A 27,855-nucleotide genomic window follows, 5' to 3' on the forward strand; every position below is an offset into this window, starting at 1 on the left:
TACATGGCTTCTTTATTTTCCACAACTTTTGGAAAATTTGAAATTTTGTCCATTGTCCCTGTTGAGGAAGCGTGGGAACGGGCTCTTAGATCTTTGGCGGCCGGATTTCCATTGGCGTTGGGTTGCCGTGATGTGGCGCCCTAAAATGGTGGATATGATGTCGTAATGTGGATGGGCACACATTCTAATTTCTTGTGCTTATTTGGCATTTTAGGAGGGTTGAGTTGAGAGTGAGGGATGAAGCTTGTGAACTTGCAGGGGCTGCAGAGTGTCCTGCGGCGCAACAAGCGACTCATAGGCTTGGATGTGGGTGTGAAGTACCTGGGCGTGGCTGTCTCGGACCCTAATTGTCGAATTGCCATACCCCTCAGGTATGTTCTTCTTTAATTTCTTTTGTATCAAATGTAAGAGGAACGGGCTAAGGGGCTAGGGCTAGGGTTAGGGTTACCTTGGTGTTGTTTCATCAACTTGATGGTGAGGGTGCTGCTCAATCAAAGATTATCTCTGAACTAGTTTAATTTGTCTATATCAAATATAAGGGTTTAGGGTCGGGGTTATCCTTGGTGCTGTTTCATTAAGACTATTGAAAGCTTGGTACTGAGGGTTATTAGCTGTTTCATCATGATTATGTCCAAGCACACCTACCTCCCGAGGACAATGATGGAGTAGGGAAAGGCCATCGGGAGGCCTTTCCCAGGTTGAAGATGGGTAGCCAGCGCTAGCTGGCGACCGATGGCCTTTCCCGGCCGTCATTACTGCTGGGACAAGAGGCAGCTGCAGGGGATGGATATGTCAGCAGCCAGAAACAACAACAGCGACAATCTGGCTTTTCATGCAGCTACATGTCAGCATTTTCTTTGAATGTGTTCCCAAGGCTTAGGTGGCAAGATCTCGAACAGATTCTTCAAATCAATGCCTCCTGATTGTATGGCTGAGATTCACCCTCTGCTGACCGGCGGCCATGATGGCCCCGGGAACAGTGAAGGGTAATCTTTTGTAATCTTTATCCCTTAAAAAAAAAGGGTTGCTGGCTAGTGCAGCTCCCCAGTGAGGAGAGGGAGGGGATGGGAGGATTATTTGTCACCATTTCCTTATTCAGAAAAAACACCTTACCAAGGTTTGTAGGAATTTTAAATGTTTAGGGATTGACTTGAATAACATTGGAAAGATGGTTTCATGCATTATATTCCATGTAATTGCATAGTGCTTTAGTATTACTGGCCGAGCATACATTCTCGTTAATTGAGATTTTGGATTTCACTGCAGCGTTCTGACTTTGAAGCAATCGTCTTTTATGAAGAATGTTAAAGAGCTCCAATCTTTGGTATGCCAACATTCTCCCGTGTGAAAAAGGTCAATGCCTTATATTTTTTTCCCTTGATTTTTGTTGTTGTTGAAAAAAAGTGCTGGATCAAAGCCTGTTAGATTTTGGCCTGAGAGCATTTAACAACGAAATTTCTTAACGCCCACCAAAAGACCACCAGAGTTTATGAGATCATAATCATGCATCACACAATGTATTGAGCATGTGCAGTGGCAGAATTCGTACTAGAAAGCAAGTATTGGGTTGAAGTGCTAGCATTATAGATTAAAAAAAGGCCTACACACACGGCACCACTAGAGACCCTATACTGTGCATGAAGTAAGGGGTAACTTCTAAATATAGCCTCGCATCCTCTGGACTCTCTCTTATCTCCATTGGGTGCTGTGAGACTTAGAGATGTCTTGAGACAAGTTGGCTGTGGGTGGGCATCAATTCAAGCTGTGAGTAGGTGGGAGCTCTCTGCAATCTCTCGTGAGATATACATCTAGGCCTTTCTCTACATGCAGCTGCATGCACTCTCTCTCTCTCTCTCTCTCTCTCTCTCTCTCTCTCACACACACACACACACACACACACACACACACACACACGCATGCGCGTGCACGCACACACACACACGCGCGCGCACACACACACACACACACACACACACGCACGCACACACGCACGCATGCGCGCGCACGCACACACACACGCGCACACACACACACACACACACACACCCCCCCCTTGACACATACACTCTTTTTATTTTTTCTAAAAACACTGTTTTTTACTATATTAAAAAGGAAGCCCTCAAGGCAAGGGGAAACTTCCTAGGATGATACAAGTTAAAAACGGTGAAGAAACAAAGCCAACTGGCTATCATCGATCTGATGCAGATGGATGCTGTCAAACAAAGACTGACGAAAGCATTGACGAAAGTAGTGATAGCGTGAAATTTTTATGGAATGAAAATCCAACTGATTTCTTACATGCCATATATCTAATCTAGATTAGAAAGGGTTGTGCATGATTCAATCTAGAAGGCCACCTCCCAGAAAGCCAAAAAAATCTAGAGAAGGAATACCCTGGGAATCTGAGTTTAAGAGAATGTGAAATTTGCCGAAGGAAACTTTTGGTCTATGCTAGACAAGACCAAAGAAGATGCATCACGGTTTCCTTCATGCAACGACAAGAAGGGCATTTCGCAATAGCTATGTGTTTATTTTCAAGAAATTCTCCAACTGGGAGAACTCCCAACAAGCATCACCTAGATTTGAGTGGCAATTTACTATGCCAGATTTTCTTCAGATTTTGTTTCCACCAATGAGCTGTCTTAGTGAGGAGCCAAATCTTATTAACTTGATCGACAAACCAAGGAATAGGAATAATCAACTTGTAGATCAAAGTAGCCGAAACCCGAGAGAAAGAGAAACTAGGATAAGCTCCAGGATGTCCTATGGAAAATCCAATCCTTTGTCCTTTCACCATCTAGAACAACCGTAAGAGGAGTAAAAGGCTACAATCGTTCCTGTTCCTGTAACATGCACCATAAAGGCCTATAGTGCATACCCAGCTACCAACAGGTTTGAGCTCGAGGAAAGGACTGAACATTCTCCTTCAACATCAACATTTCCTCGAGGAAAGGACTGAACATTTCCTTCAGCATCAACATCTTGGCAAACCCAAATGCCTTTTGTAGAAAGAAATTAAGCTCGCCGTGGGGAATGATATATTTATAAGTGTATATATATATATATATGTATGTATGTATGTATGTATGTATGTATGTATGTATGATACATACATATGCATGCATGTATATATATATATATATATCTATATACATATATATATATATATATATATATACATATATATATATTTATATACATATAAATATTTATATACATATATATATGTATATACATATATATATGTATATACATATATATATGTATATACATATATATATGTATATATATATATATATATGTATATATATAGATGTATATATATGTATATATGTATATATATAGATGTATATAGATGTATATATATGTATATATATGTATATATATAGATGTATATATATGTATATACATCTATATATATGTATACATATATATAGATATATATATATATGTATATACATATATATATATATATATATATATATATATATATACATACATATGTATACATATATACATATGTATATACATCTATATATACATATATATATGTATACATATATATAGATGTATATATATGTATACATATATATAGATGTATATATATGTACATATGTATATATATATATATACATATGTATACATATATACATATGTATATACATCTATATATATGTATATATATAGATGTATATATATATACATATGTATATATGTATACATATGTACATATATATATATATCTATATATATGTATATATATGTATACATATGTATATATATATACATCTATATATATACATATAGATAGATATATATATATATATATATACATATGTATACATATATACATATGTATATATATATATATATATACATCTATATATATACATATGTATACATATATACATATGTATATATATATATATATATACATATATATACATCTATATATATACATATATATAGATATATATATATGTATACATATATATATATATCTATATATATATATATGTAGACATATATATATATATGTATACATATGTATACATATATATATATCTATATATATGTATACATATATATACATCTATATATATATTAGATATAAGATAGATAGATATATATATAGATAGATATATATCTAATATATAGATATATATATATACATATATATATATATATATACATATATATATATATATACATATATATATATGTATATATATATATATGTATGTATGTATGTATACATACATACATACATACATACATATGTATACACACACACACACACACACATATATATATAGATAGATAGATATGTATACATATCTATCTATCTATATATATAGAAGATATATATATATATATATTTTCCGAAAAAAGATCCTTTCATTAGTTATAAAAAACGCCCGCTGGGCTACAAAACCTCTCATGCTCGTAAGTAGGCAGAGCAGAGATCCAATCAAGGCAGCTAAGGAGACTCTCCCTAGGTGCAAAAAAGTACAAATATCAGTACAAAAAAATTGAGAGGCTATATCATACAATAGGAGAGGGGAAAATCCAAATAGGTGGCCTGTAGTGCCAGCGGGGGGTACCCGCGTGTAGGGTATAGAAGGGGCCGCTAAGCCAAGTGGTGTGAAAGGCCTGGCGCCGCAAGATCGCCGCATCCGAGTCGCCCCGGATGCGGTCATACTGTCCTCGCAGGGTGTGAATCAACTCCTGCCAAATCCCCCCGAACGGTCTCTGCTGGTGGCTCCAATCTCCCCTCAAAGGCCCTGAAACACCGGGCTCTCCAGGTGAACCAGATGGTGAGGCTGCTGAGGAGCTCCCATGGTAAATCCCTCTCTTGTGTCCAGCCAGCGGACGAGAAATCCGGTGAAGGAGCAAGGCGAGGCTGGCCCCTAATGAATCTGATGGCCTGGCTGCCTTGCTCCGTCTCGTATCCCAAAGCAGGCCCTGACGAAGTCGACCAAGGAGCGGCACCCCACGTATACATGCCCTCTGGAGAGAGGGGGGCCAAAATGCGCAGCATCCTCAACCAAATCTGTTGCGCCTGTGGACAGTCCCATAGGCAGTGTCTGTGTCTCCCATGGGTGGCTGCATTGGACGCAGGCCGCCGGAAGACCACTGTAGACAAGCCAGGTGCCAACTGCAGAGCCCTTGTGGGCAAACCAGCCACTGGAAAGTCGAAATCCTGCGTGCCTGTCGACTAGCCCAGAGCCTGGTCCAGAAATCCTCTAGGAACTCCTGTGAGAGTCGCTGTAGCCGCCAATGCTCCGATGCAGCTGGAGAGACCATCCTCCTCGCAGTCAAAATATGCCTCCCCAACCGAACAGTGTACTGGAAAAAGGTGATCTCTGTGGCCTCGGGGGACGCATAAGGATCATGCCACTCGTACTCGCCAGGGTCCCACTGGAGCCGGGCCAAGGGGCGCGGAGCATATGTCCATATGTGCCAATCAGAGTCCACATCTGCAGGGTCTGGATCAATATGCCACTTCCGGGCAGCGGCGGCGGCCACTACCCGTATCCTCTGAAGGATGCACTCTGCAACCAAAGGCGACTCCGCCTCCACTCTCTGAAGTCTGCCCTCATCCTGGATCTCATATTAGAGGCATCTACCATCCTCAGTGCAAGCTCTGACAGCAATCAGGATCTCCAACTGTGTAAAGGCTCCCATCCACCGTGGGGCCGCTGACTCAAAAGGCGTGAACCACTCCTCAGTGAGTGCCTCTTGAATGTCATCCCTCACAATCAACCCCCCTCTGAAGTGACTCAGCCTCTCCACCTGGATCTCCTCTGGGAGACTGCAGAAGGCCTGCCAGTCTCCGAAACTGCGTGCTGGGCCTGCCGCCAATGGTCCCCAGGCTAGACGAGGCCGAGAACCCAGCATATGACCTTGCTCTGTGCGTACCGAGGGGCTCCAGATGAGCGGTTGTCTGGCCCGCTCCTCATCACAAGTAGGAGGTCTGAGAAAGCCCAGGTCTCAGCAGCTCCCAAGCTCGCAGGATGCTCAAGGCAAATCTGTCCTCCCATCCTCTACTGAGGCCTGTCCTCCTTATCTCTATGAAGATCCATCGTATCTCTGGTGCCCAAGTGCCCCCTGCTGGGGGAGCCCTAGCCTGTAGTCGCTGAAAAAGAAGCTCCTTCCAAGGCTCAGCGCCCGGAAGCAGCCCCCAAACAATAAGCTTCCCCAATAAGGCTCTACTCTGATCAACTGGATCTATAATGCCCAAGCCCCCCTGGGCCAGCGGAAGAGTAATAACTGCCCAAGCAACCTTAGCCCGGGCTGGCTGACCATCCCACCCAGACCAAAGGAAGTTTCTGTACCTGGCTGATGCAAGAGCTCGAGAAAATCCAGCAAGACGTGATGTACCACATGGTCGCTAAAAGCACCTGATTTGTCACCACCACCCTCCCAGCCAAGGATAGCCGAGCTGTACTCCAATACAAAAGCTTCTTCCGAATGCTCAGAAGAAGCGGGGCGATCTGCTGCTCAGGTGACAAATCAAGTCCAATCTGGCAACCCAAATACCGCACTGCTGTGCCAGGAGGAATCCATCTAAAACCCGGGTCTGGGCTCCATGCCGGAGCAGGAGCGCTACTGATCCAAAAGGCCACTGTCTTGCGCCAATTGATCAATGCTCCCGAAGCTGCACAAAAAACGTGTAGCGACTGCTCTGCCCTCTGAAGATTGGTCTCCTGGCCATGCAAAAACAATCCCGTGTCATCAGCAAACTCAGAATCGAGCAGGTCCTCACCTCGGACTGGGAGCTGGAGTCCTCTCAAACCAACCTCCTCTGCTGTCAGATACATGCTCATAGCCTCAGCAAAGAAGAGAAAAAGAAAAGGGGCGAGAGGGCACCCCTGACGGACTGATCTGGTCAACTCAAAACTCGGCCCCCGTCCTCCTGCCATCAGCACCTGGCTACGAGCTGTGGAATATAGAGCCGCCACTCCTCGAATCCAAACTGGCTCAAAACCCAGGCGAAGCATAGTGCCCTCTAAGAAACCCCAATTGACTCTATCGTATGCCTTCTCAAAATCGAGAAGCATCACAACCAGGTCCTCACCGAGAAATCTAGCTTGGGCCGTCGCCTCCCAGAAGGTGAAAATGTTGTCAAGGATACTGCGCTCCTTGACGAATCCTGTCTGGGTAGCATGAATCAGCTCCCCAAGGAAGGGTTGGATCCTCAAACTCAAGGCCTTTGCCAGGACCTTGTACACAGTATTGAGGATTGTAATAGGTCTCCAATGCCGAATATCATTGACACTCCCTCCCCCTTGGGGATAAGAAAGATCAAGCCCTCGGAAAAGCTCTGTGGCATCACCCCAGTGTCCAAAACATACTGAAAGCCCCTGCGGAGGCCTGGCCCCAAAAGGTCCCAATAGTGAATAAAAAAGGCAGGCGTCAATCCGTCCTCCCTAGGGCAGCTATGGCGCGGAAGGACCCTCAAAGCCTCAACAAGCTCATCCTTTGAAAGAGGCTCACCCAGAATTGTGCGCATACGATCTGTGACCCTCCTCTGCACATGGGCCCACACAGTTTGTCTGCAAGCATCACGTGCCTCCGTGGCTGGCTCCGTTGAAAGCAGGTCTCTATAGAACTCAGTGGCAATGGCTCTAATCTCCCCGGGCTCAGTGGCTAAAGATCCGTCCTGCCTCCTGAGTTGGCCTACTCCTGCTCGAGCATGGCGGGGTCCGGTAATCTCAAAGAACTCCCCAGTCACTCTATCACCAAGCTGCGTCCACTGAGAGGCCTGGCGATGATAGTAGAACTCATGTCTATGCTCCTCTGCCTTTCTAACCTCCTGGCGTGCCTGGCTCAGCTGGGACGCCACCCACTCACATGTAGGCTGCTGCTCCTGAAGGCGCTGGAGCGAAGCAAGGCTACGTCTCAAGCGACGCTCCCGCTCTCGTGTCTCTCCCAGCCGTGTCAAGGCTACAGTGTGCAAAAAAGAGCTGAGCTCGATGAGTCCCTGGGCACACTGGCCTGCTGCATCCAAGTCAGAGCTTTGGCTATCATGCCGTATCCTCTCAATGTCCTCAGAAAGATTGGGATCTGTAAGTACCCTCTCTGGGATCCTCAACTGCAAGCTGCTCTCCCGTGTCCTCTCCTCAAGTGTCAAAATAACTGGCGCATGGTCTGAAAAAGAGGTGCCAGCGAGAATGCCAACGGAGCCCCCACGCTCCCTGAACCTATCGCCCACATAGAAGCGATCAATCCGTGATAGATTAATCCCTCCCTGCCGGGCGATCCGACCGAGAGAAACTAAGACTGTCCTGAGAGCGGGAGAAAGCCTCATGCTGCCATGCATTAGTGATCCGCAGTGTCATGCAAAATCGCTCCCAAGCTGCAAGCTCCATGCCGTGCACTGTGACATGACTGCCTCCCACCCTATCAGCCGGGTCCTCAAGCATGTTGAAATCTCCCTCGACACACCAATGTGCGGCCTCGGGCAATGCATCTGAAACAAGGGTCCAGAACTCTGCTCTGGCACTAGCATGGTTGGGCGCATAGATATTGAGCACGCCAAAGAGCTCATCGTGCATCCTCAGAATAACATACTGTGCTCTACCAGGCACAATGACCCCGCGACCCACAATGGCCTGCCGCCATACATCCGCAGTGACCATACATACTCCTCCCTGCCCACCCAAGGGGCTAAATCCTGCAGACCAAAATGTATCCCATCTACCAGGCATCACCGAACCATACCTCCGAATCCTGCTCGCACTCAAATGGTGTTCTTGCATCATCAGAATATCAATACTGCCCCCAACCAGGCATCTCTGAAGCTCCTGCCTCAAGCAACCACGATAACGTACATAGTGTGCGCCGCCAAGGCCCTGTACATTCCATGAGATGATCCTCATGGATGATCTGCTGAGGTGGAGGCTGTCTCAGCCATACGGCGGGCCTTCGCAAGCCGCTTGGATGGAGAATACTCCCCATCCGAGCGGCTACGAATCTGCCCACCCGGTGTGCTGCAAGAATCTCGGATCAGGCGCCAGTGGGGCTGTGTCCCATGGCGACTGCCTCCCGCTCGGAGAGAGCAACCTCGTGTATGCATACATAACCAGGGTCGCATGCTAGGTCTGCCACTATGCGAACCACCAAATGTCGAATCCCTGAGGCATCCGCACTCCCGGTATCAAAGAAATGAGCTAGCTCCCAGAGTCGGCCTATCACGTCTGTCATCTCCAGATCGCTCACATGGTGAGAAAACTCAACTGCTTGAGTCTTCAAAATGCTAAGAGCGAGATCCAGAGTCCACTCCCGGTCGCTAGTGCCACAGAGAGGGAAGGTGAAGGCGACCGTTGAATCAAGTGCCTCCTCCCCTCGGGCCGGAGGTATCACCACATGAACTCTGATGGATGCTGGCTCATGGGGACCCTCCGCTCCAAAAAGCCGTGTGAAGGAGTAGTCAAAAACCTCCGAGTGCTGTCTAGTGTCAAGACTACTCAGCCGACTGCGGATAGAGGATATCCGTGAAGCGCGAATCGGCATAGTAGGTCTCCTCTGCGGTGCACGAGCTAGGTCGGTGCTCAGTGCCCGCCGGACTGCAGGTGAGCGCCAGGGTACTGCCAGGGCCTCCCGGGGAGCTGAGGCGAGCGGAGGGGGAGGAGGGGGGGGAGAAGGGGGTGGGGAAGGAGCCGCTGACAAAACGGGGACGGGAACGGGAGGAGGCGAAGGTGGAAGCGAGGCGGGAGGGGGGGACGGGGGACGGGGGCGAAGGAGGGGGTGCTGGCATCTCCTGATCCTCCGTTTGCGCTGGGGTCTCCTCCTGAAGGGGAGCAAAGCTGTCCCTCACTGGAACCCAGTGATGCTCAGACTGTGACTGCTGCTGCATCGGTCTCTGGGCATGCTGCTGTGGCTGTCTCCCTCTACGGCGCCCCTGTCTAGGTTGCCAATCTGAGGTCTCTGTGGACTGAGCAGGTGTCCCGGAGGCTGCCTGCCGAGCCGCATCTGTGGGCGGGCCATCGGGGGCCTGCTGCTGCTGTGAAGGTCGGGGTCTCTTGCGAGGGCAGGCCTTGGCCAAATGAGCGACCTGCCTGCATATAAAACACTGATTCGGGAGCCGCGAAAACTCTACTCTCTGATTGATCCATCCCCCCCCTATCCTAGGTAGCTGCATGACCTTCGGAAGGGAGGAGATGTCAGGAACCAAAACCCTGACCGAAGGCAGGCCAGCTGCTCTAGCCACCACTGAAGCTGCTGTGGGGCCAGTCTCAAGCACCGAGCCCACCAATGCTCCTATCCTAGAAAGGAGCGGAAGGTACTCGCGGCGGAGTCCAGGGAAGCAAACTGTGACATGGAATAGGCGCTCTCCTTGCTTGGCCGCTGCTGGGTCCAAGCCATGCTGCCAAGGTCTGAAAAAGGCCCGAGCGTCCCTGATGTCAAGGGGACTCCTGGCTAGGACGTGGGCCACGCTCTAGGCTGACTCGAACTCAATCTGGTAGTGTCCGCGGCCCAGTAAAACTGAACGTCCAGGATCTTGCCCACATCTGCAAGAAGGCGGGTCTGGAGAAGATCTCGGATCTCCCCTCTGCTGGGGCGAGTGCCGACTATATGGCAGATGGTGGAATGTGCCTGGAGGCATTCCACCTCTGCGGCGAGGCTCGCTTCCTCTTCTGGCGAAACAGAAAGCCTGATGGGGATATCCTCAGGGGCGGGCGAGGGGGCTGCGGACGAGTCCCTCTGAGGCGGGGCGGGAGGAAACTCCATCAGTGTTTGAAGCTTAGTCGAAGGCGAAGCGTAAACGGAGTGTCCTGCAAGAACCGAGCTGCACAAAAGGCGAAGCAGGGAGGGGCGGAGGGGGAAAGGCGGAAGACAGAGGAGGAGGGGGAAAACAAAGGGGGGAGGGGCACGAAGGAGACGGAGCAGGGGGGGGGGCTGGCGCGAAAGAGCAGTGGCGGGGGGGGCTGGCATGAATGAGCAAAGGCGGGGGACTGGCACGAATGAGCAGAGGTGGGGGGGCTGGCGCGAATGAGCAGAGGCGGGGGGAGCAGACACGAAGCAGATAGGACGGGGCAGGTGGGTGGAGCAGACGCGAGGGCGGGGAGGGGGGTGTGCGTGCAGGCTGCAGCGCGAGCAGGGGGGAGCGAAAGCTTCAGCGAACCGGCAGTCTCTACTTGAAAGAAATTAAAAGTACTCGATATATATATATATATATAGATAGATATGTATATATATATAGATAGATATATATATAGATATATATATATAGATAGATACATATATATATAGATAGATATGTATATATATCTATAGATAGATAGATATGTATATGTATATATATATATATATATATATATATATATATATATATATATATATATATATATATATATATACATATCTCATATACATACATACATACATACATATATATATGAGATATGTATATATATATATATATATATATATATATATATATATATATATATATATATATATACATATCTCATATACATACATACATACATACATACATATATATATATATGTATGTACATATATATATATATATACATATCTATCTATATATATATATATATACATACATATATATATATATACATATCTCTCTCTCTCTATCTATATATATATATATATACATATCTCATATACATACATACATACATACATACATACATATATATATATATATGTATGTATGTATGTATGTATGTGTGTATGTGTGTGTGTGTGTGTGTGTGTGTGTGTGTGTATAAGATATGTATATATATATATATATATATATATATAGATAGAGAGAGAGAGAGAGAGAGAGAGAGAGAGAGAGAGAGAAATGAAATGAAATGTTATATTAACGTCTTCAAAAGGCCATAATGACCTATGAGACCAAAAGTTACATCATGGTGGATCTGATACAATGTCTGGATAAAAAAACCCAGAAAATGAAAAATAAAGATGATACTACAGGCACCTAGAAAATGAAACTGGAAATGGAAGGTAAACAGAAACCCTTATAGGGTGTGAATATAGTGAGGGGGGGGGGGGGGGGTACGCTATGGAGGTGAGTGGAATATAGTGAGGGGATACAATATCATGTGGGACGGAGGGGTACAGTATGGAGGTGCCTCCATCTCATAATATGTGCCGCATCGGACGCTGGCGGATCTCCTCAATATCCTCCATGGTGAGTACTCTGACTGGACGTCTCCCATGCCGTGCTAGTATGGTCCTGATCCTTTGTTGTAGTCTCCGCCGGTGTCGAGATGGGCCTCTCATCTTGGGGCGCCTGGACCGCCCCAGCTCTATAGCCCGATCAATCAGTGTACCTCTGGTGGGGCTGTACTCTGGGGCTAGCTGCAATGCCTGCTGACCTGACTGCTCAATCTCTGGTCGAAAGAAGTCTGTAATCTGCCTCTGTAGGTGTCTCTCCCTCTCTGATCCCCTCCCTCTCAGGAGACCCTCTCTATGTCTACGCAGCTCCAGCAAGTACAATCCAAGGCATCTCTGATCCTGGTATCTCATGACTCTAGAAAGTGGTCCAAAGCCCTCTCTGAACAAGCAGTGGAAACGGCCTCGTATCTCATAATATACTGGACAGTGACATATGTAATGTAACTCTGTCTCTGGCTCCATCTGGCACAGCTGACAAATCCTGGCCTCAGCTGGTACTCCTCTGAATCTGCCAGTCTCAATCTCTAGCTGGTGTGAGGATGTGCGCATCTGACCAATAGCACACCGTACCCCATGAGAAAGATGAGTATCCATGTAGCTGGGTCTAATCACAAACCCATCCTCCGTGAGCTGGAGAAGATGATCTCTATAGAAAGCCATCTTCGTACCAAGCTCGTGTGTCGGCTGTATCCATGTCCTCCTAGTGTCCAGCTGAGTCAAGTCCTGCCTGATAAGCCTGGTAATCTCTGCCCGTGTGAGAGAGAGGGAGGGTGCATCCAGGGAGTACTGAAATGGAGGTAGCCTGTCCATACTAAAGCCATGCAGTTGGAACCAATCTGTCATCTGTGCATACCAACATGATCCGTCTCCCTGTGATGCCAACTGTCGTGAAGACTCCAGGGCTAAGCTAGCATATCTGTCTCTAGGGAGAGCCCAAGTGCTATGTATAAAGGAGACTGATCGAGAGAGAGAGAGAGAGAGAAATGAAATGAAATGTTATATTAACGTCTTCAAAAGGCCAAAGTGACCTATGAGACCAAAGTTACAACCATGTGACATCTGATACACTATCTGGAAAAGAAAAGAAAGAACTAAGTATATATATATATATATATATAGAGAGAGAGAGAGAGTTAGTTTAACGTCTACGGAAGACCTCAAGGGCCTATGAGACCAAAAGTAATACAATGGTACCATGGATATATTGAGCCATGGAAAATTGAAAGAAAAAGCAAAATGAGATATATATACGTATATATATGTATATATATACGTATATATGTACATATATATGTATATGTATATGTACATATATAGATAGATATATATATATCTATATATATCTATATATATATAATATAGATATATATATATCTATATATATTATATATATATAGATATATATAATATCTATCTATCTATCTATATATATATATATATATATATATATATATATATATATATATATATATATATATATATATATGTACATTTCCTCTTTGCCCTGGATCTCATTCCTGACAGCATGAATCTCTTTTTGATGCTGGCTCAATGTCTTGTCTATCAATGCTTCTTTTGGTCTGAAAGGGCCTTTTGAGCCTGTTCTTTTATCTTGTTCACTCTGTCTTCAAGAGGGAGCACCATTTTCACAATCACCCAACTGAAGCTGTGGTCAAGGACGCGGGAGAAGATGGGAGCCGGCTCGATGCGTGATGGGGTAAGGGCGGGCGTGGCTTTTGGAGCCAATAGTCTGGGGTACGCACATTCTACATTACTAGCGGTGGCAAATAGAAGGGCGGACGCGAGGCGGAAACGGGAGCAACGGAGGGCGGGTGGCACGGATAGCAGAGGGTGGGTGCCAGAGGGAAATGAGAGATGGCTAGTGTAGAGGGCGAGCGACGGACGGACCGGAGGGCGGCAGCAGACAGAGCAGAGCACATTCTACATTACTGGCGGCGGCAGACAGAAGGGGGGACACCAGGCGGAAACGGGAGCAACGGAGGGTGGGCGGCACGGAGAGCAGAGGGCAGGTGCCAGGCGAAAACAGGAGACGGGTAGCACAAAGGGTGGGCGATGGACAGACCAAAGGCCGGCGGCAGACAGAGTAGAGGGCGGACGCCAGGCAGAAACGAGAGCAATGCAGGGCGGGCGGCACGGAATTGAGAGAGAGAGAGAGAGAGAGAGAGAGAGAGAGAGAGAGTAATGTTAACGTCTACAGAAGATCAAAGGGTCTATGAGACCAAAACTGTTACAATGTGTCCATGAGGTGACTGAATCATGGAAAAAACATGATTAAAAAACCCAACTAGGGCAGAGAGAAGAAACAACGGCTATGTAAGTGCCACTGGTACAACTTTACAATGATACAATGTGGGGATCAAAGTGGTCTTCACATCTAAACGTCTTTAAAATACCCAATGGGTCTATAAAGTCCAAACTGGTACAAGAGTTCCTTGTGGTACCAGGCCTTGGAAAATGACTAACGAAATTGAAAAAACATATATAAAAAGATAGACTAATTGTTTGTCTATCTCATCATCATTATCAGCATGGTGTACACTAATGTGAATACTGTAAGAGGATACAATATGTGGTGTATACAAGAGAACACTCACAAGAAGTAGGATCTTTCATAGCACAAAACTTTAAAACTCAAATTACACAATTGTTACATACCTAATGCTAACTTTGGGTTAGCAGACTCTAAACTAGAGTTTGGGTGCTTGATACTTGTACTGGTTAATCCCCCTTTCCCAAAGTTTGTACCTCAAAAATCATTTGGGCAACTTGGATCATGAAAATGAGAGAAATGTGCAGGTTGTTATGTGAGGGGGAGATGGGCAATGTGAGATCAAGGTTGGATGAGAGGCAAGATAGATGATCCTCATAAACAGAGTCTAGGTTGTGGTGGAAGTGAATGTGGGTGAAAGTGGATGAAATTCCACTGGTTGGTGTGGAATGTTTGGTTGACACAATGCTAATCAATACACTTAAATACACTAAGATCTAATGGACAACAAGCACAATACAAAATGTAATTTGTTGAATTGACAAGACTTCCCTCAAATAATGTATATTGATCTTGGGAGAATCAAGCATATAACATCATGAGCATTTCTGATGTAAGCCCAACGGGGCGTGCCGTGACAGATTCCACCACGTATCCAAGAGATAGAAATATAGAGAGAGAAGATAGAGAGAGGGAGAGAGAGAAGGGTTTAGAGAACTTTGCACAGTACACACACACTGAGCGGGGAACAGGCCATGCCCCCTTTTAGGAATTTCTTCAAGAACAATCCACGGGCTCGCAAGCCAATATCAATACAACAATGAATACAAAACAAACAGATAGTCGACGTAGAATATCCAAGTCGAAGTCAATGTCGAGGCACGAGATCTTGATGCCGAGCACACCACGGGGATGACCCACACCGGGCTAGTACCAGATCCAATATACCAAATCCAAGTCCAAGAAACTCCAAGCTCGTACACGAGGTACACAGGATATGTGTGTAGATGACAAAGTATATGTTGATCAACTGCAGATTCTGTTGCCCAAATTGGAATAGAGACAACCCACAAGAAGGCTTGCACAGAGGCAAATGAACTAGAACAAGTCCATGAAACAGTATGGCAGCCACCAAATGGTACAAAACCGTGGTTGGCGTAATTCAACAGGTGATGCACAACCGGTCGGCGGCTAGTATAGGTGGTGGCGGTGTACAAACAGCAGCAGCAGCTGGTGACGCATATGCAATCGTACAACAAGCGGCACTTGGTTTGGCGCAGGCTGCGCTGATATAAGGCAGCTAGGTAGGCATACGGTGTGCAGCCAGGTGGCAGGGTTGGTGGCAGCAACAGCTAGCAGGTGACTCTGGAAAGATCAGCTGGTAGTGGCGCACACTACAAGCAGCAGCTGGGTAGGCGGTGGCCAGAAGACATCAATGGATATTCATGCGGCGCAGGTGGCTGTGCTAGTAGGTGCAACCTGGCAGCGTTATCCAAAAAGCAGGCGTTGATGATTGCAATGAGCCGTATAGTTCAGAAGACGTAGGCGTACGACAGCAGTACCGATGATGATGGAATAAGCTACTCGTTTTTGGTGATGTTTGATGATAAGGTTCTTGCTTTGTTAATGACGGCGTTGATGACCTCCTCCCTTCAATGATGAGGATGATGATGATGATCTTCACTCTTCAATGGTCTTGTTCATGGTGCTTCAAGAGGGGTTCATGCTTCTTTTATACTTGAGGAGAGCTCTGCTTTTTGCCAAAAAGCTTATCCATGCTTTTGCTTTGTCTTTTTCGCTTTGCTGTTGCCCTTTTTACTGCATACAATAAAATATTACTCAAATATGGCAAACTTTTAATAAAGTTCTTGTGCTTTGCTTTTCTGGCTTTAGGACCTTGCCTTTTGGCCCTAGAGCTGCTTTTATTTTGCAGAAGGATCTAGAGCTAGTCTGCTTCTGGTGGAGGAGACTGGGAGGCTACTCCTAGGCCTGCTCTCTTGGATGCAGCCTCCTCGGAACAAGTAAGGGAAAGGAAGAAGGCAAAGGAGCCTTTATCAACCGGCAAAGTGGATTTCAAGCCGGGAGAGAAGAGTGTCAAGTTCGATGCTTTTTATGGAAAGCGGGATACTCAGAAAGCTTTAGCAATTTGATGCCTCTTTTGGATGAGAGGACTTTTTCGAAAAGCCCAAGCTTTGTATGGTTCGCATGAATTTGAAGGATGCGGCCTTGAATTGGTGGCTAAAGGTGGTACAAGATGGGACCAAGCCAAAGATATGGATTGAGTTCAAGGTTATGTTTAACAAGAAGTTTACACCCGCAAATTTTGAAGCAGATGTGCAAAAAGAGTGGGATGAGGTAAAGCAGAAAGTTGGTGAGAATGTGGCAACTTATCTTAACAACTTTTCAGCTGTTTCACTGAAGTTTACTTCATATACTCCCATTCCACCGCCAATGGAAATACAGAAGTTTGTGAATGGATTACAACCTAAGCTTATGCAAGCAATGTATGTGGCTGGTCCGAAAACTTTGGAAGAAGCTCAAGGCAAAGCTTTGCAAGCCGAGGCTTTGTACATGCCTTGGATGGAGGGCAAGACAAAGAACGACAATCTTGATCACCTCAAAAGAAGAAGTTTAAAGACCGATCCCCATCAAGAGCCGAGTCTCAAGAGAAGAAGGATGGGAGTGAGGACAAACCTCCACTCTCTCAAAGGAAATTGTCCTTCAAGCAATGTGAAGAATACGCCAAAGAAGGGAAGTGTTTCCAATGTGGAAAGAAGGGACACTTGGCTGCAAATTTTTTCGACAATTCAAAGCAAGAAGATACAGAGATCAGAAGATCATCAGATTGATATCGTGCGAGGAAGTTTATCAAGAGATTTGCAGTGGATGCTAGACCATTGCAAGTTTTGACAAAGAAAGCTGTGGGAATCTTTGTGGACCAAAGTTGAAACAGAATCCTTTGAAGCATTGAAATTTTATGCTAGCAAAGGACTAGTGATGATAATTTTATGCTAGCAAAGGACTAGTGATGATTATCCTAGATTTATCAAAACCTTTTGTGGTGGAACGTGATACTTCAAGAGATTGTATTGGATGAGGGCCATGATGTGGCCTATGAAAGTTGAAGACAACAAGATAGCGGATGCATTATCTCAGAGACCCATAAGCCATGCGGTTTTTATGGCTTATCATATGCATTTCCCTTTGATGAAAGACCTTTATGCCACCGACAAGGATATGTTTTGGAACATATTGTAGAATGAAGATTTGGTGACTTCTTATATCATCAAAGAGGGTTTTCTTATGATGCAAACCCGTTTATGTGAGACACGATTTGAGGCCAAAAGCAATTAAAGGAATGCCATGCTCCACTTTATATGGGGTATACAGCCATGTTGATTACAACTCAAGCTTTGCAGAGCTACTTTTATTAGCCTAGCATGAGAAAGGACATTGAGCTATATGTTTGAGAATGTTTGGTTTGTCAGATGGTCAAGTTTGACCGACAAAAGCCACAGGAATATTGTAACCATTACTGATTCCGAATGTTCCATGGAGAGTATTGCTATGGAATATATTTTTGGATTGCCAAAGTCAGGGTATGGGAATCATGGTATACGAACGAATTCAAAAACCACATATATGGTTGAAAGAGGAATAAAATATCAATGCACACACCTCAACAAAATGGTGTGGTTAAGAGGAAGAACATATCTATCATGGAGATGGCACGTTGCATGGCCAAAGGCCAAGATTTGCCTCATGTTTTTTGGTTGGAGGCAGTTATGTGTGTCACTTATGTGCTAAACAGATGTCCCACCAAGGCCTTGCAAACTATTACTCTTTATGAAGCTTGGAATGGCAAGAAGTCCTCTATGGATCATTTGCATGTTTTTGGTTATCTTGCCTATGCTGTTGTGTCCGAGCAATGACGCAATAAGCTGGCTGATAAGGAGGTAAAATGTATTTTTATGGGATATAACTTAGAAAGCAAAGACTATAGACTACCATCCGGCCACAAGGGAGACTTTGGTGAGTAGAGATTTTGTTTTTGTCGAGAACTTAGTTTAGCCCATGCGTTTATGCCAAAAATAACAATTGTATGCTCACAAGACATCTTTGATACACTCCGACCTTTGTACAATGCTAGGTAGCCATAATGTGGAGCAAATGAATGCTCAACTAGGTGTTTCAAATCAGCCCATACTGGTTGAAAATCAACTCGAGTTTGAGCCGTAGATCAGCCTATTGATGAGGAAATTGTGGATGATTCAGTGGATTAGGAAAGGGCAGCCATACACGTGTCCAAAAGGTGTGGATGATGCAAGGGATCAGGAAAGGCAACCATACAAGCATCCAAGAGTATGCCATAATGGTTGGTGCAGACATTATCGGATAACAAATTAGCTACTCCTTTGTCTAGCAATATATGTGAGGCAATTCTGGACGATGCAGTGGATGAGGAAAGGGCAGGCATCCAAGAGTATGCCAAAATGGCTGGTGCATACATTGTCGGATAACAAATTAGCTACTCCTTTGCCTAGCAATATATGTGAAGGTTCTCATCATGGATCTTATTCTTTTGTGGTTTATGCTCTCATTGCTAGTAAATGCAATGAAGAGGAACCTGTTTCTTTTAAGGAATCCAACCATAAGGTCCCATTACAGTTCCATGTGGCCATGTGAAGCGCATTTGGTGTCTCATAGACCCCACCCCGTAGCGTGAGGTGCCTTTTGGTAATGACTATCCGAGTGTCTCAATACATAGCCCATTTTCTGGCCTTGTGTGCTTCCATGACCTGTATCATTCTGACCTTACAAGAGAGAGGATCTGGAGGCAGCAGCAACTTACGGGTGTCGGGCGAGGAGCAACAATGTACGGGCGTACAAAAAACAGGAGCAGCAGCACACTTCTTTTGGGGGGGCCAATGAACTTTTTTTTTTTTGTGCGTGTGGATTCTTATAAAATCATCTGCATTCTGTACAGAATGTGCCTTATGAATCATACAGTTTGGTAGCATATGGAAGAAAACTTGCTTCCTACCCGTGTCCCTTTCTCACCAGACGATGGCGTCTTTTCTGGCATTACGGGCCCCCGGTGTGGCTGTTCTCCCCTCCCTCAAGGATGTAGTCTCCCTTCAGAGTGGCCAGCAATGGAGGGATCCCTCCACCCCAACCCCTTTCCCCTCTTACCTCCTCAGAGGGTTGTGATCACTGGCAGATATTTCTTCCGTCTGCTGCTAATTGTTGACATTATGTTTCAGAGTCAAATTTGAAGCGCACAGTTTTTCAACATCCAATGAGTTTTCAATGCTCATTCTGTTGCATGCAGGCAAAGCAGTACAATGTTGCAGGTTTTGTAATTGGTTACCCACTTAACATATCAGGACTGCGAAGTACGCAGGTGCCAATTTCCTACCTAAGCTCTCTGCCTATGTGTTGATTTTGAAGAATTTTCAGTCTCTAGAACGCTGCACCTACAGGCTTTTCGTTATTAAGGCTCAACTACTTTAAAGACTCTTAAAGACACTTTTTTCGTGTGGACGTGCATGTGCACATGCGTGCGTGCCCACATGTGTCCCTATGCTTGAGTGGTTTTCACATCTATGCATGTACTTAGTGTGTGTGTGTGTATGTGTGTGATGCAGGCAGTGAAAGTCTATGATTTTGTGACAACACTACAAAAAACAGGAAAATTTGAAGATCTTCTGTACTTTTGGGAGGATGAACGATTTACTTCCCAGGTCAAAAACCACTTTTTTGCAACTGTGAGCATATGATCTATCTAACTAAAGCTCTGTGAGTGCCCGGCCAGCTACCTGTGTGTGCGCGCTCTTAATGCTAGTTTTTAAGTCCGTGCTTCACTTCCGGAGAAGTGGTAGAGCGGCTGTATGGTGGTTCAGCTATAAAATTTTCCCCACTAAGACAGACACGTCTTTATTTTTTTTAATGGGAAAAAGATACTTCTATTGGTTAACGAAAAATAGCCACAAAGGGCTAAATACAACCACGAAGGGCTAAATACAAACTGGCCTCATGTACAAGGCAGGGATCAAATAATCAAAAGAGGGGAAAGAGACACTTCTCCTCTGGCTGGCCTCTCTATGAGGAGGTGGCTATCTCATAAGAGGGGGCGGGGGGGGGGGGGGGGAAACAACCACACAGGTGGTCTGTAATGCCAAGTGGGGTCACCACCTCTATCAATGAGAAAAGGGCCAGGCCGCCAGAGCCTCAAGAAAGCTTCCTGCCGCTTCCGCCTGCGGTCAGAACCACCTTGCAACTTCCCCCACTGACCGTGGAGGGTATGGATGATGTCGAGCTAGATGCTCCTGATGGACTCAGGAGCCAGAGTGTGGGTACCCTCTATGGCTTCACTACCTACATCTAGCTCGTCATATGTGCCAGGCTGCAATGCTACTGCAAATCTCCCATCTTTGGCGTGAGCCCGTCGCCAGTGGTCTATAGATGGGGCTATGATTGGTAGGGCCGAAATGCAGAGGTGAGAGACCTGAAGGGCTAGCCTCCCACCATCCTCCTCATAAGCCTTGACCACCACAGTCTCTGTGGCCCAAGCGACAGTGCCCCATGTAATGATCCGGGTTGAGGCCCTGTCCATTGTGAATATGCGGAGAATCTGTAGCTAGACTTGCCGAGTCTTCAACCAATCCCAAAGACAATGGTGCTGAGACACTTGAGGGTGGCTGCAGCTCGGGCAAGATGCTGGCCGACCTCCAAGTGCCAAGCTCGTGTGTGCCATCAGCCAGAGAAAGAGGGTGATCTTTCTAGGTTGAAAACTGTCCCAAAGCCTCTTCCAAAAATCTGAAAGGAAACGCTGTGAGATGCCTTGTGATTGCCAATGTACGGCAACTGCCGAGGTGCCATCAATCTCTGGCATCTAAATCCTACTGCCTAGCCGTGCTGTATATGCAAAAAAAAGGGCATCAAATGTCCTCTCCCAGTCAGCAGGGTCATGCCAGGTCCACTCTCCCGGGTCCCACTGGAGCTACGTGAGAGGACTACTCTCCCATATCCATAGCTGTTAGAATCTCTCCCTAGCCACCTTGTCAAGCGGGGGTTCTATGTGCCACTTCCATGCTTGGAATCCAGTCACCCTCACCCTCTGTAAGATGTAGCCACTGAAATCCTCCAAGGGGGGCTCGGATCTCTCTAATCTGCCATGAGAACCAATAGAAAAATTGAGCAAACCACTGCCCTCGTCTGCTCCATAGACTGCCAAAAGAATGAGGGGGAGTTGGGTTTGGGATAGGGGTAAGCCACTCCTAAGGGATAGCAGAGTCGATGTCGATGCTGAGCCTGTCTCTACCCCAGATCCCAGTCATGCCTCTCTCCGGAAGCTCCGGGGGTAATTGCCTCATAGTAACAGGGGACAGAGGGCCGGGACGCGGAAACGCCGTCCCGAAACGTCATGGTGCTCCGACACGGGACGGGCGGGACGCCTCGGGCACCTGCGTCACAAGGGGACGGCATCCTAGGAACGTGCTGTCGGGGACGGGGGACGGCCGGGATGCTTTGTTTTTTTTCGCTTTTTTTTTCCGCCGTTTTTTCGCGCTTTTTCTGTCGTTTTTTCTACCGCTTTTGCCCGTTGCTTCTGCCCATTTTCTCCCATTGTGGCTGGCAGCTGCACCCGTTTCCTCCCGTTGGCACTGTGGCCTGCCGTGACCCGCACCATGCATGAGCCTTGGAGCCCTCAGCCGCCTGTAAGGCTTGAGCTCCCTCTCTCTCTCTTTCCCACTCTCTCACTCTTGGCCAGCCGCCCCACTTCCTCTCCCCACTCTTGAGCTTAAGCCTTAAGCAGCAAGCTCTCTCTCTCTCTCTCTCTCTCTCTCTCTCTCCCACTCCCTCTCCCACGGGCCACTCTCTCACTCTCTCTCTCTCTCTCTCCCTCTGTTCGTGCTGGTGGCCTCCCCCTCCTCTGCTTGCACGACACTGTGCCCTGCCACGCTGCGCGTGCCTGTACACTGCGCGTTGTGGTCGACCTCCCTTTTCCCCACCGCCCTTGCTCTGCACGCTGCGCGACACTGTGCCCTACCATGCTGCGCGTGCCCGTACACTGCGTGTTGGACGACCTCCCTTTTCCCACCACCCTTGCTCAGGCCCCCAAGGCAACAACTAGGGGGAAATAGCACAATGAACTTACAGGAGCTGGAGGCATACATCAAGACAGTGGAGGACAACACCAAGAAATTACTGGGCGAACAAAAGAAGGTGCTGGACAGGGTTCTGAACCAACATGAAAAACAGTTGGAAGGCCTCTGCAAGGAGATACAGGGAAAGAACAACAAGATTGAAGAACTGACAGCCCAAGTGAACCACCAAGAAGAGGTGATTCAGATGTTGAAAGAGACCCAGCTGCAACAAACAGGAGTGCTAGAGGCTGCCCCAATGATAGGGGAACTCCGGGCAGAAATGGAAGCCCTAAAGGCTACGGTCAAGGACCATATTGTGGAGGAAGGGGAACTGAATATTCAGGAGGGTTTAAGTACTGACTTGGAGCAGTTGAAAGCTGTGAATGATAAGCTGCGGGAAGAACTGCAGACCACTAAGAAAGATCGGGTGGAGGTGGTGAAGAAGCACAAACCCCCACAGAGCATTATACATGAGACTCTTGAGGAGGAGAAACGCAGGAAGGATAGGGCCCTGCATGTGCGAGTATGGGGGCTACAGGCGGGGGCTTCCCCAAAGGAGGATGCCATGACGCTTTGCCAGATGCTAGGAGTGGACGGGATCGCCCCCGCCTTTGCAGATACATGGAGGGCAGGAAAGGATATGACACGAGAGCGACCCCTCATCATTAGATTCCCTGATGCCACCAGCAGACAGGCCTTCTTAGACAGGCGGGCTGCCCACAAGGGCACACAGGTGTACATGGGAGATGATCTCACTCCAGCACAGGTGGCACATCGGCATGAGGCAATTGTGACTGTTCATGAGGCCCGCAGAGCAGGCATGTGGGCTATCTACAGAGATGGTAGAGTCATTATCACTGAGCGCCGTCCCAAATAGGGACGCGGGGTCTATGAGACCAAACACCTGGGGTTGGTAGTATGGAACTGCAATGGCATGCTGTGGTCGAATCTAGGAGGCTTGAGCGAGATTCTCACAGGTAGGGATGCCATTTTTTTATATAGAGACTCATCGGAGCCCTAAGAGGGGCTTACCATACATAGCTGGGTATCAGTGGGAGTCAGCTTTTCGAGGCGAGACCCGCACATCAAGAGGAGTACGTGGCTCTGGGGGGGTAGCTGTCCTTTTTAGATCCCATCTCTGACAGATTCTCAGCATCGTCCGGAAGGACGAGGATGCACGATATCTTTAGGTGCGGCTACAGCTTAGCAGTGACAGAGTCATCCACATTGCTATGTGTTATTTTGCACCACGCCACTCCCCTTACGCCGCACAGCATGGCGAGTCATCGTACGTACCATTATATGAGGATATCATGGAGTTCTCGCAGTTGGGGGAAGTCCTCCTGCTCCGGGATTTCAACGCCAAAACGGGAAGTCAGCAGGTCCCACTACTCGATCTAGACGATCCTATCAGACTACAGGAGCTGGACATCACTGACACAGGGTTGCAGCGATCATCCCAGGACCGTGAGGAGGTCACAGTGTATGGGAGATATTTCTTAGAGTTGGGAGCTGCATATGGTCTCGTTATCTATAACGGGATGTCCCGATGGCCCTCCTTCAGCGCCCTCACCTCCTTCCCTCACTCAGGAGGTACTATCACTGTGGACTACCTTATGGGATCTCCGGCTTGAGCACACCTTATCCCGGACTTCTCCATTCCACCACCCCCTTTTGAAGCTGACCATGCCTACCTCTCTTTCACTCTTACCTGCACACCACCCGTCCCTCCACCACCACCCCCCATCTCACATTACACTCAGGTCCTCTTTGATCACGAGCTTGACCTTGTTTACACCAACCACATCTACCGCCAACTCTAGGATGTGGAACCTACTATCCCCCTATCCACCCTCACAACACAACTCACCACCATACTCCACACATCCGCCACAGCTTCTTTCATATGCACGCGGCGGTCTACCACCAAGCCACCTTGCGGTTCCATGCCCCAGAACTGTTGGTATGATGACGAATGTCGGGCCACACGCTCCCGTCTCAAGCATGAGGTACGGATTGGGCAAATCACGAAGCGCCAAGCACAACGGATTTCTCAACGGCTCACCCAACGCAAGAAACAAGAGTTCTATGCTCGGAAAGAGGATGAGTTATACTGACTTTTCTTAGGACCGAACTGCAAAGAGGCTTGGAGGAAACTCCAAGAACATCTCCCTCCCACACCTATCACCTGCCCGGACACATGGCACTCCTATGTACAACCTGTGATGCTCTTCTTTCACTCTTGGCCTGGCGCCTAGGGCAAGCTCTGGCGAGGTGGCCCATCTGCCTGCAAATGAAACACCGACCCGGGAGGCGTGAGTACTCCACTCGCTGGATGATGGGGTCGCCTTGAAGACATGGTATAGATATGACGTGAGGCACTGTCTCCGGCGAGGCAATACAAAAGCGAAGGGATAGAATCCCGGCCGCCCATGCAAGAGACGAGACAGTAGTGGGGGGGATTCCATCACTCTCCCGATGGCTCCACTGATCATCACTGAGAGAAGAGGAAGGTATTCCTTCCTAAGGCCTGGGAAGCAGACTGTCACTGGGAAGCTTGACATGCCAGCCGGTGGGTGAGATGTGGGGTCGAAGCCATGTTGCCATCGTGCAAAGAAGGCCTGGGCCGTATGCAATGCAGCGGGGCTCGGCTGCATGACTCGATTTGATGCCATTGGCGAGTCGAACTCAACTTGATAGTAGCCACGTCCTAGAGGATGAATGTCTGTGATCTTTGCAGGCCCACTGATGAGGCTCGATTGCATCTGAGTTGTCCGTTTGCGCTGGGCGGCTACCGACAATCTTGCATACTAGAGTGGAGGCCTCTAGTGATGCAACAGTCGTAGCGAGAAGCTGAAGATCCGTTTCCGAAAAGGATAAGCAAGTAACGGCGGCCTCGGTCGGGGATGACGGAGCGGCTGCCATGGAGTCCTACTAGGAGATAAGGACCAGAGAATGCCAAAACTTGCCACCGATAAAACTAGCCCCGAAAGCTGTAAGCAGGGCGGAGGCGGGGGGGTGGGGCTGGGGGCTGGGCAGAAGCACTGAACGAGAGGGGCTGAAAAGACTTTGAAGAAAAGGGGAGTAAGTGAGCTGGGCGGGCATAGACAAGAGGAGGAGCGGTGCTGGGGAAGGCAAGGAGGCGGACAGGAGGGCAGGGCAGCGCAAGAGGGAAGAAAGGGGCAGGAGGCACCACAGGGGGGAGGCAAAGGGCTGAGCAGAGGTGGAGCGTAGGTGGGTGCCACAAGGGGAGGCAGAAAGGTGGACGGGGGGCAGGAGGCGCCACAGGGGGAGGCGAAGGACTGGGCAGAGGTGGGGCTTAGGTGGGAGGAAAGGAGGATGGGGGCGAGGGCTGCAGGCAGAGGGGGAGCAGGTGACGCGGGGGAAAGCGAAGGGGGAGGGGGAGCTGTGCACAGGCGCAAGGGGCAGCGGCGAAAAAGGAGGGGGGGGGGGGGTCCGAGCAGAGGCGATGGCGAGGAAGGGTGCTGGGCGCAGAGGGGGAGAGCTCCTGGATTTCGCTAGATGACGTAAAAAGCAGACAGACATGTCTTTATGCATGAACCTGCACCTACTTTTGGGTGCTTATGATGCGAGTGGGGATGCCATAGCATGTATCATGGAGTTGATGATTTGAAGCTTTGTGAGTAGACTCTCATGGATCAGTGATCGCAATTTTGAGCTTCATGCAGGTTGTTGAAAGTGTGCTGGAGGGTTATGGTTTCAAAACCTGTGAACATAAGGCCATCGTGGACAAGTTCTCAGCAGTGAATATTCTTCAAGTAAGTCTCCATCTTTTTGGTCTTACAAGCAAGCTGAACTGTATGCACTGTTATTAGAAACAATTTTCTCTCTTTTTGTTCTGCAGGTCTGTCTGGACAGACTTTCTCGTGTTTCTAATCCACCCAATAAGAAATCTGATCAGGAGCCAAAACCAGACTGTCTTGAGTAGTGATTCTCTAATGAGGAAGCTAGTTAAATGAACTGGATACATGCTGATTTGTTGAACGGCATGAAAAGTCTTTGCTAATCCGCTTCATTCTTTTTCTAGCAGAGGGTTCATTCTTTACTGATCTGCTTCATTCTTTTTTCAGCAGAGGGTTTTAGGTTTGGGAGTCTGTGCCAAACAGCATGGTCGTATCTGTGTATTATAGTATGACTTGATAAGACTGACGCAAGTTGGCGGTTCTGTAGGCGAACTGGTGATGTAGTCAGACTCTTGAGCAGGAGCTTGAGTTTGATTCCCAGTTCCTGCAGCCAAGGGACACCTTTCCGCTCTGCATGGGCCTGGACCCTCCTGGTTCTCTGTAGGTCGAGCATCGAGAGGAATATGGCTGTCTGAATAGCAGGATCTCTACCGGCGGAAAAAAAAGCGTGACCCAAGTTGTGGTCGAAACTGCAAGCTTGGCAAGGTGGTACAGTGTTTGATTACGCACTATAAGATGGTGCATTTGCAAATATTCTCATCTTCATGGTGGTAATTATTGGGTCAAAGGATTGTTTAGCTAGCACCCAATGTTATGGAGTGCTGTTATATCAAGCAGCCGCACTTTTTAAGCAGTACACGAGTCCCTAGATCCTTTCTCTTTGAGTTAGTTTCTTAGTTAGTCTTTGCAAAATGCCAAGCGGTCTGGTTGACAATTGAATCACAATATATGATCAATTAAGTCGTTTTATTTTTTATGATAATTTGCATGAAAACCATTGCTATTTGGAGAAGGAAATAATTATGGGCATTTGCTGAAGGCGTGTTTGAGACAAGGATACCTAGAGAAGGTTGTAGAAGGAGATGTCTAGAGTATCAGTTGAGAGCTGTTGTAAGAAAACAATGAAATAGAAACAGGAGTGGCTATTGTGGAGTATTATGAGCTATGGCTAGGTCCTGCTGTGCTTTGGCTGCACACTAGCTGACTGTTAAAGCATTGGGATTCCAAAGGTATATATAAATCTATCCTTGAGGGGCTAGATAATGTACCTTTTATGGGTCTGTAGAACATATGCTTTATTTGTGTGCTGTATATGGTGCTGTGGCTGGGGTTT

At 47.2% G+C, this 27,855-nt stretch overlaps 1 protein-coding gene across 1 annotated transcript; it reads left to right on the forward strand.

The window, feature by feature from the left end:
- LOC147640158 (Polynucleotidyl transferase, ribonuclease H-like superfamily protein) lies at nt 1–27,502 on the forward strand. The gene is made up of 7 exons (XM_086777965.1): nt 1–148; nt 259–371; nt 1,267–1,324; nt 20,004–20,075; nt 20,320–20,415; nt 26,508–26,597; nt 26,684–27,502. The coding sequence occupies exons 1-7, from the start codon at nt 131–133 to the stop codon at nt 26,765–26,767; spliced, it is 531 nt and encodes a 176-aa protein (XP_086634091.1). The 5' UTR covers nt 1–130; the 3' UTR covers nt 26,768–27,502.
- The last annotated feature ends 353 nt before the right edge of the window (nt 27,503–27,855 follow it).

The sequence above is a fragment of the Cibotium barometz genome, chromosome 3, assembly GCF_041138505.1.
Source record: "Cibotium barometz isolate CiBa-2024 chromosome 3, ASM4113850v1, whole genome shotgun sequence".
NCBI lineage: Eukaryota > Viridiplantae > Streptophyta > Polypodiopsida > Cyatheales > Cibotiaceae > Cibotium > Cibotium barometz.

Excerpts from the sequence above, each read along its gene's own strand:
- LOC147640158 (XM_086777965.1), top strand. Across the intron at positions 20,416-26,507 it reads ATGAACGATTTACTTCCCAG|GTTGTTGAAAGTGTGCTGGA; the intron begins GTCAAAAACCAC and ends AGCTTCATGCAG. Across the intron at positions 26,598-26,683 it reads CAGCAGTGAATATTCTTCAA|GTCTGTCTGGACAGACTTTC; the intron begins GTAAGTCTCCAT and ends TTTGTTCTGCAG.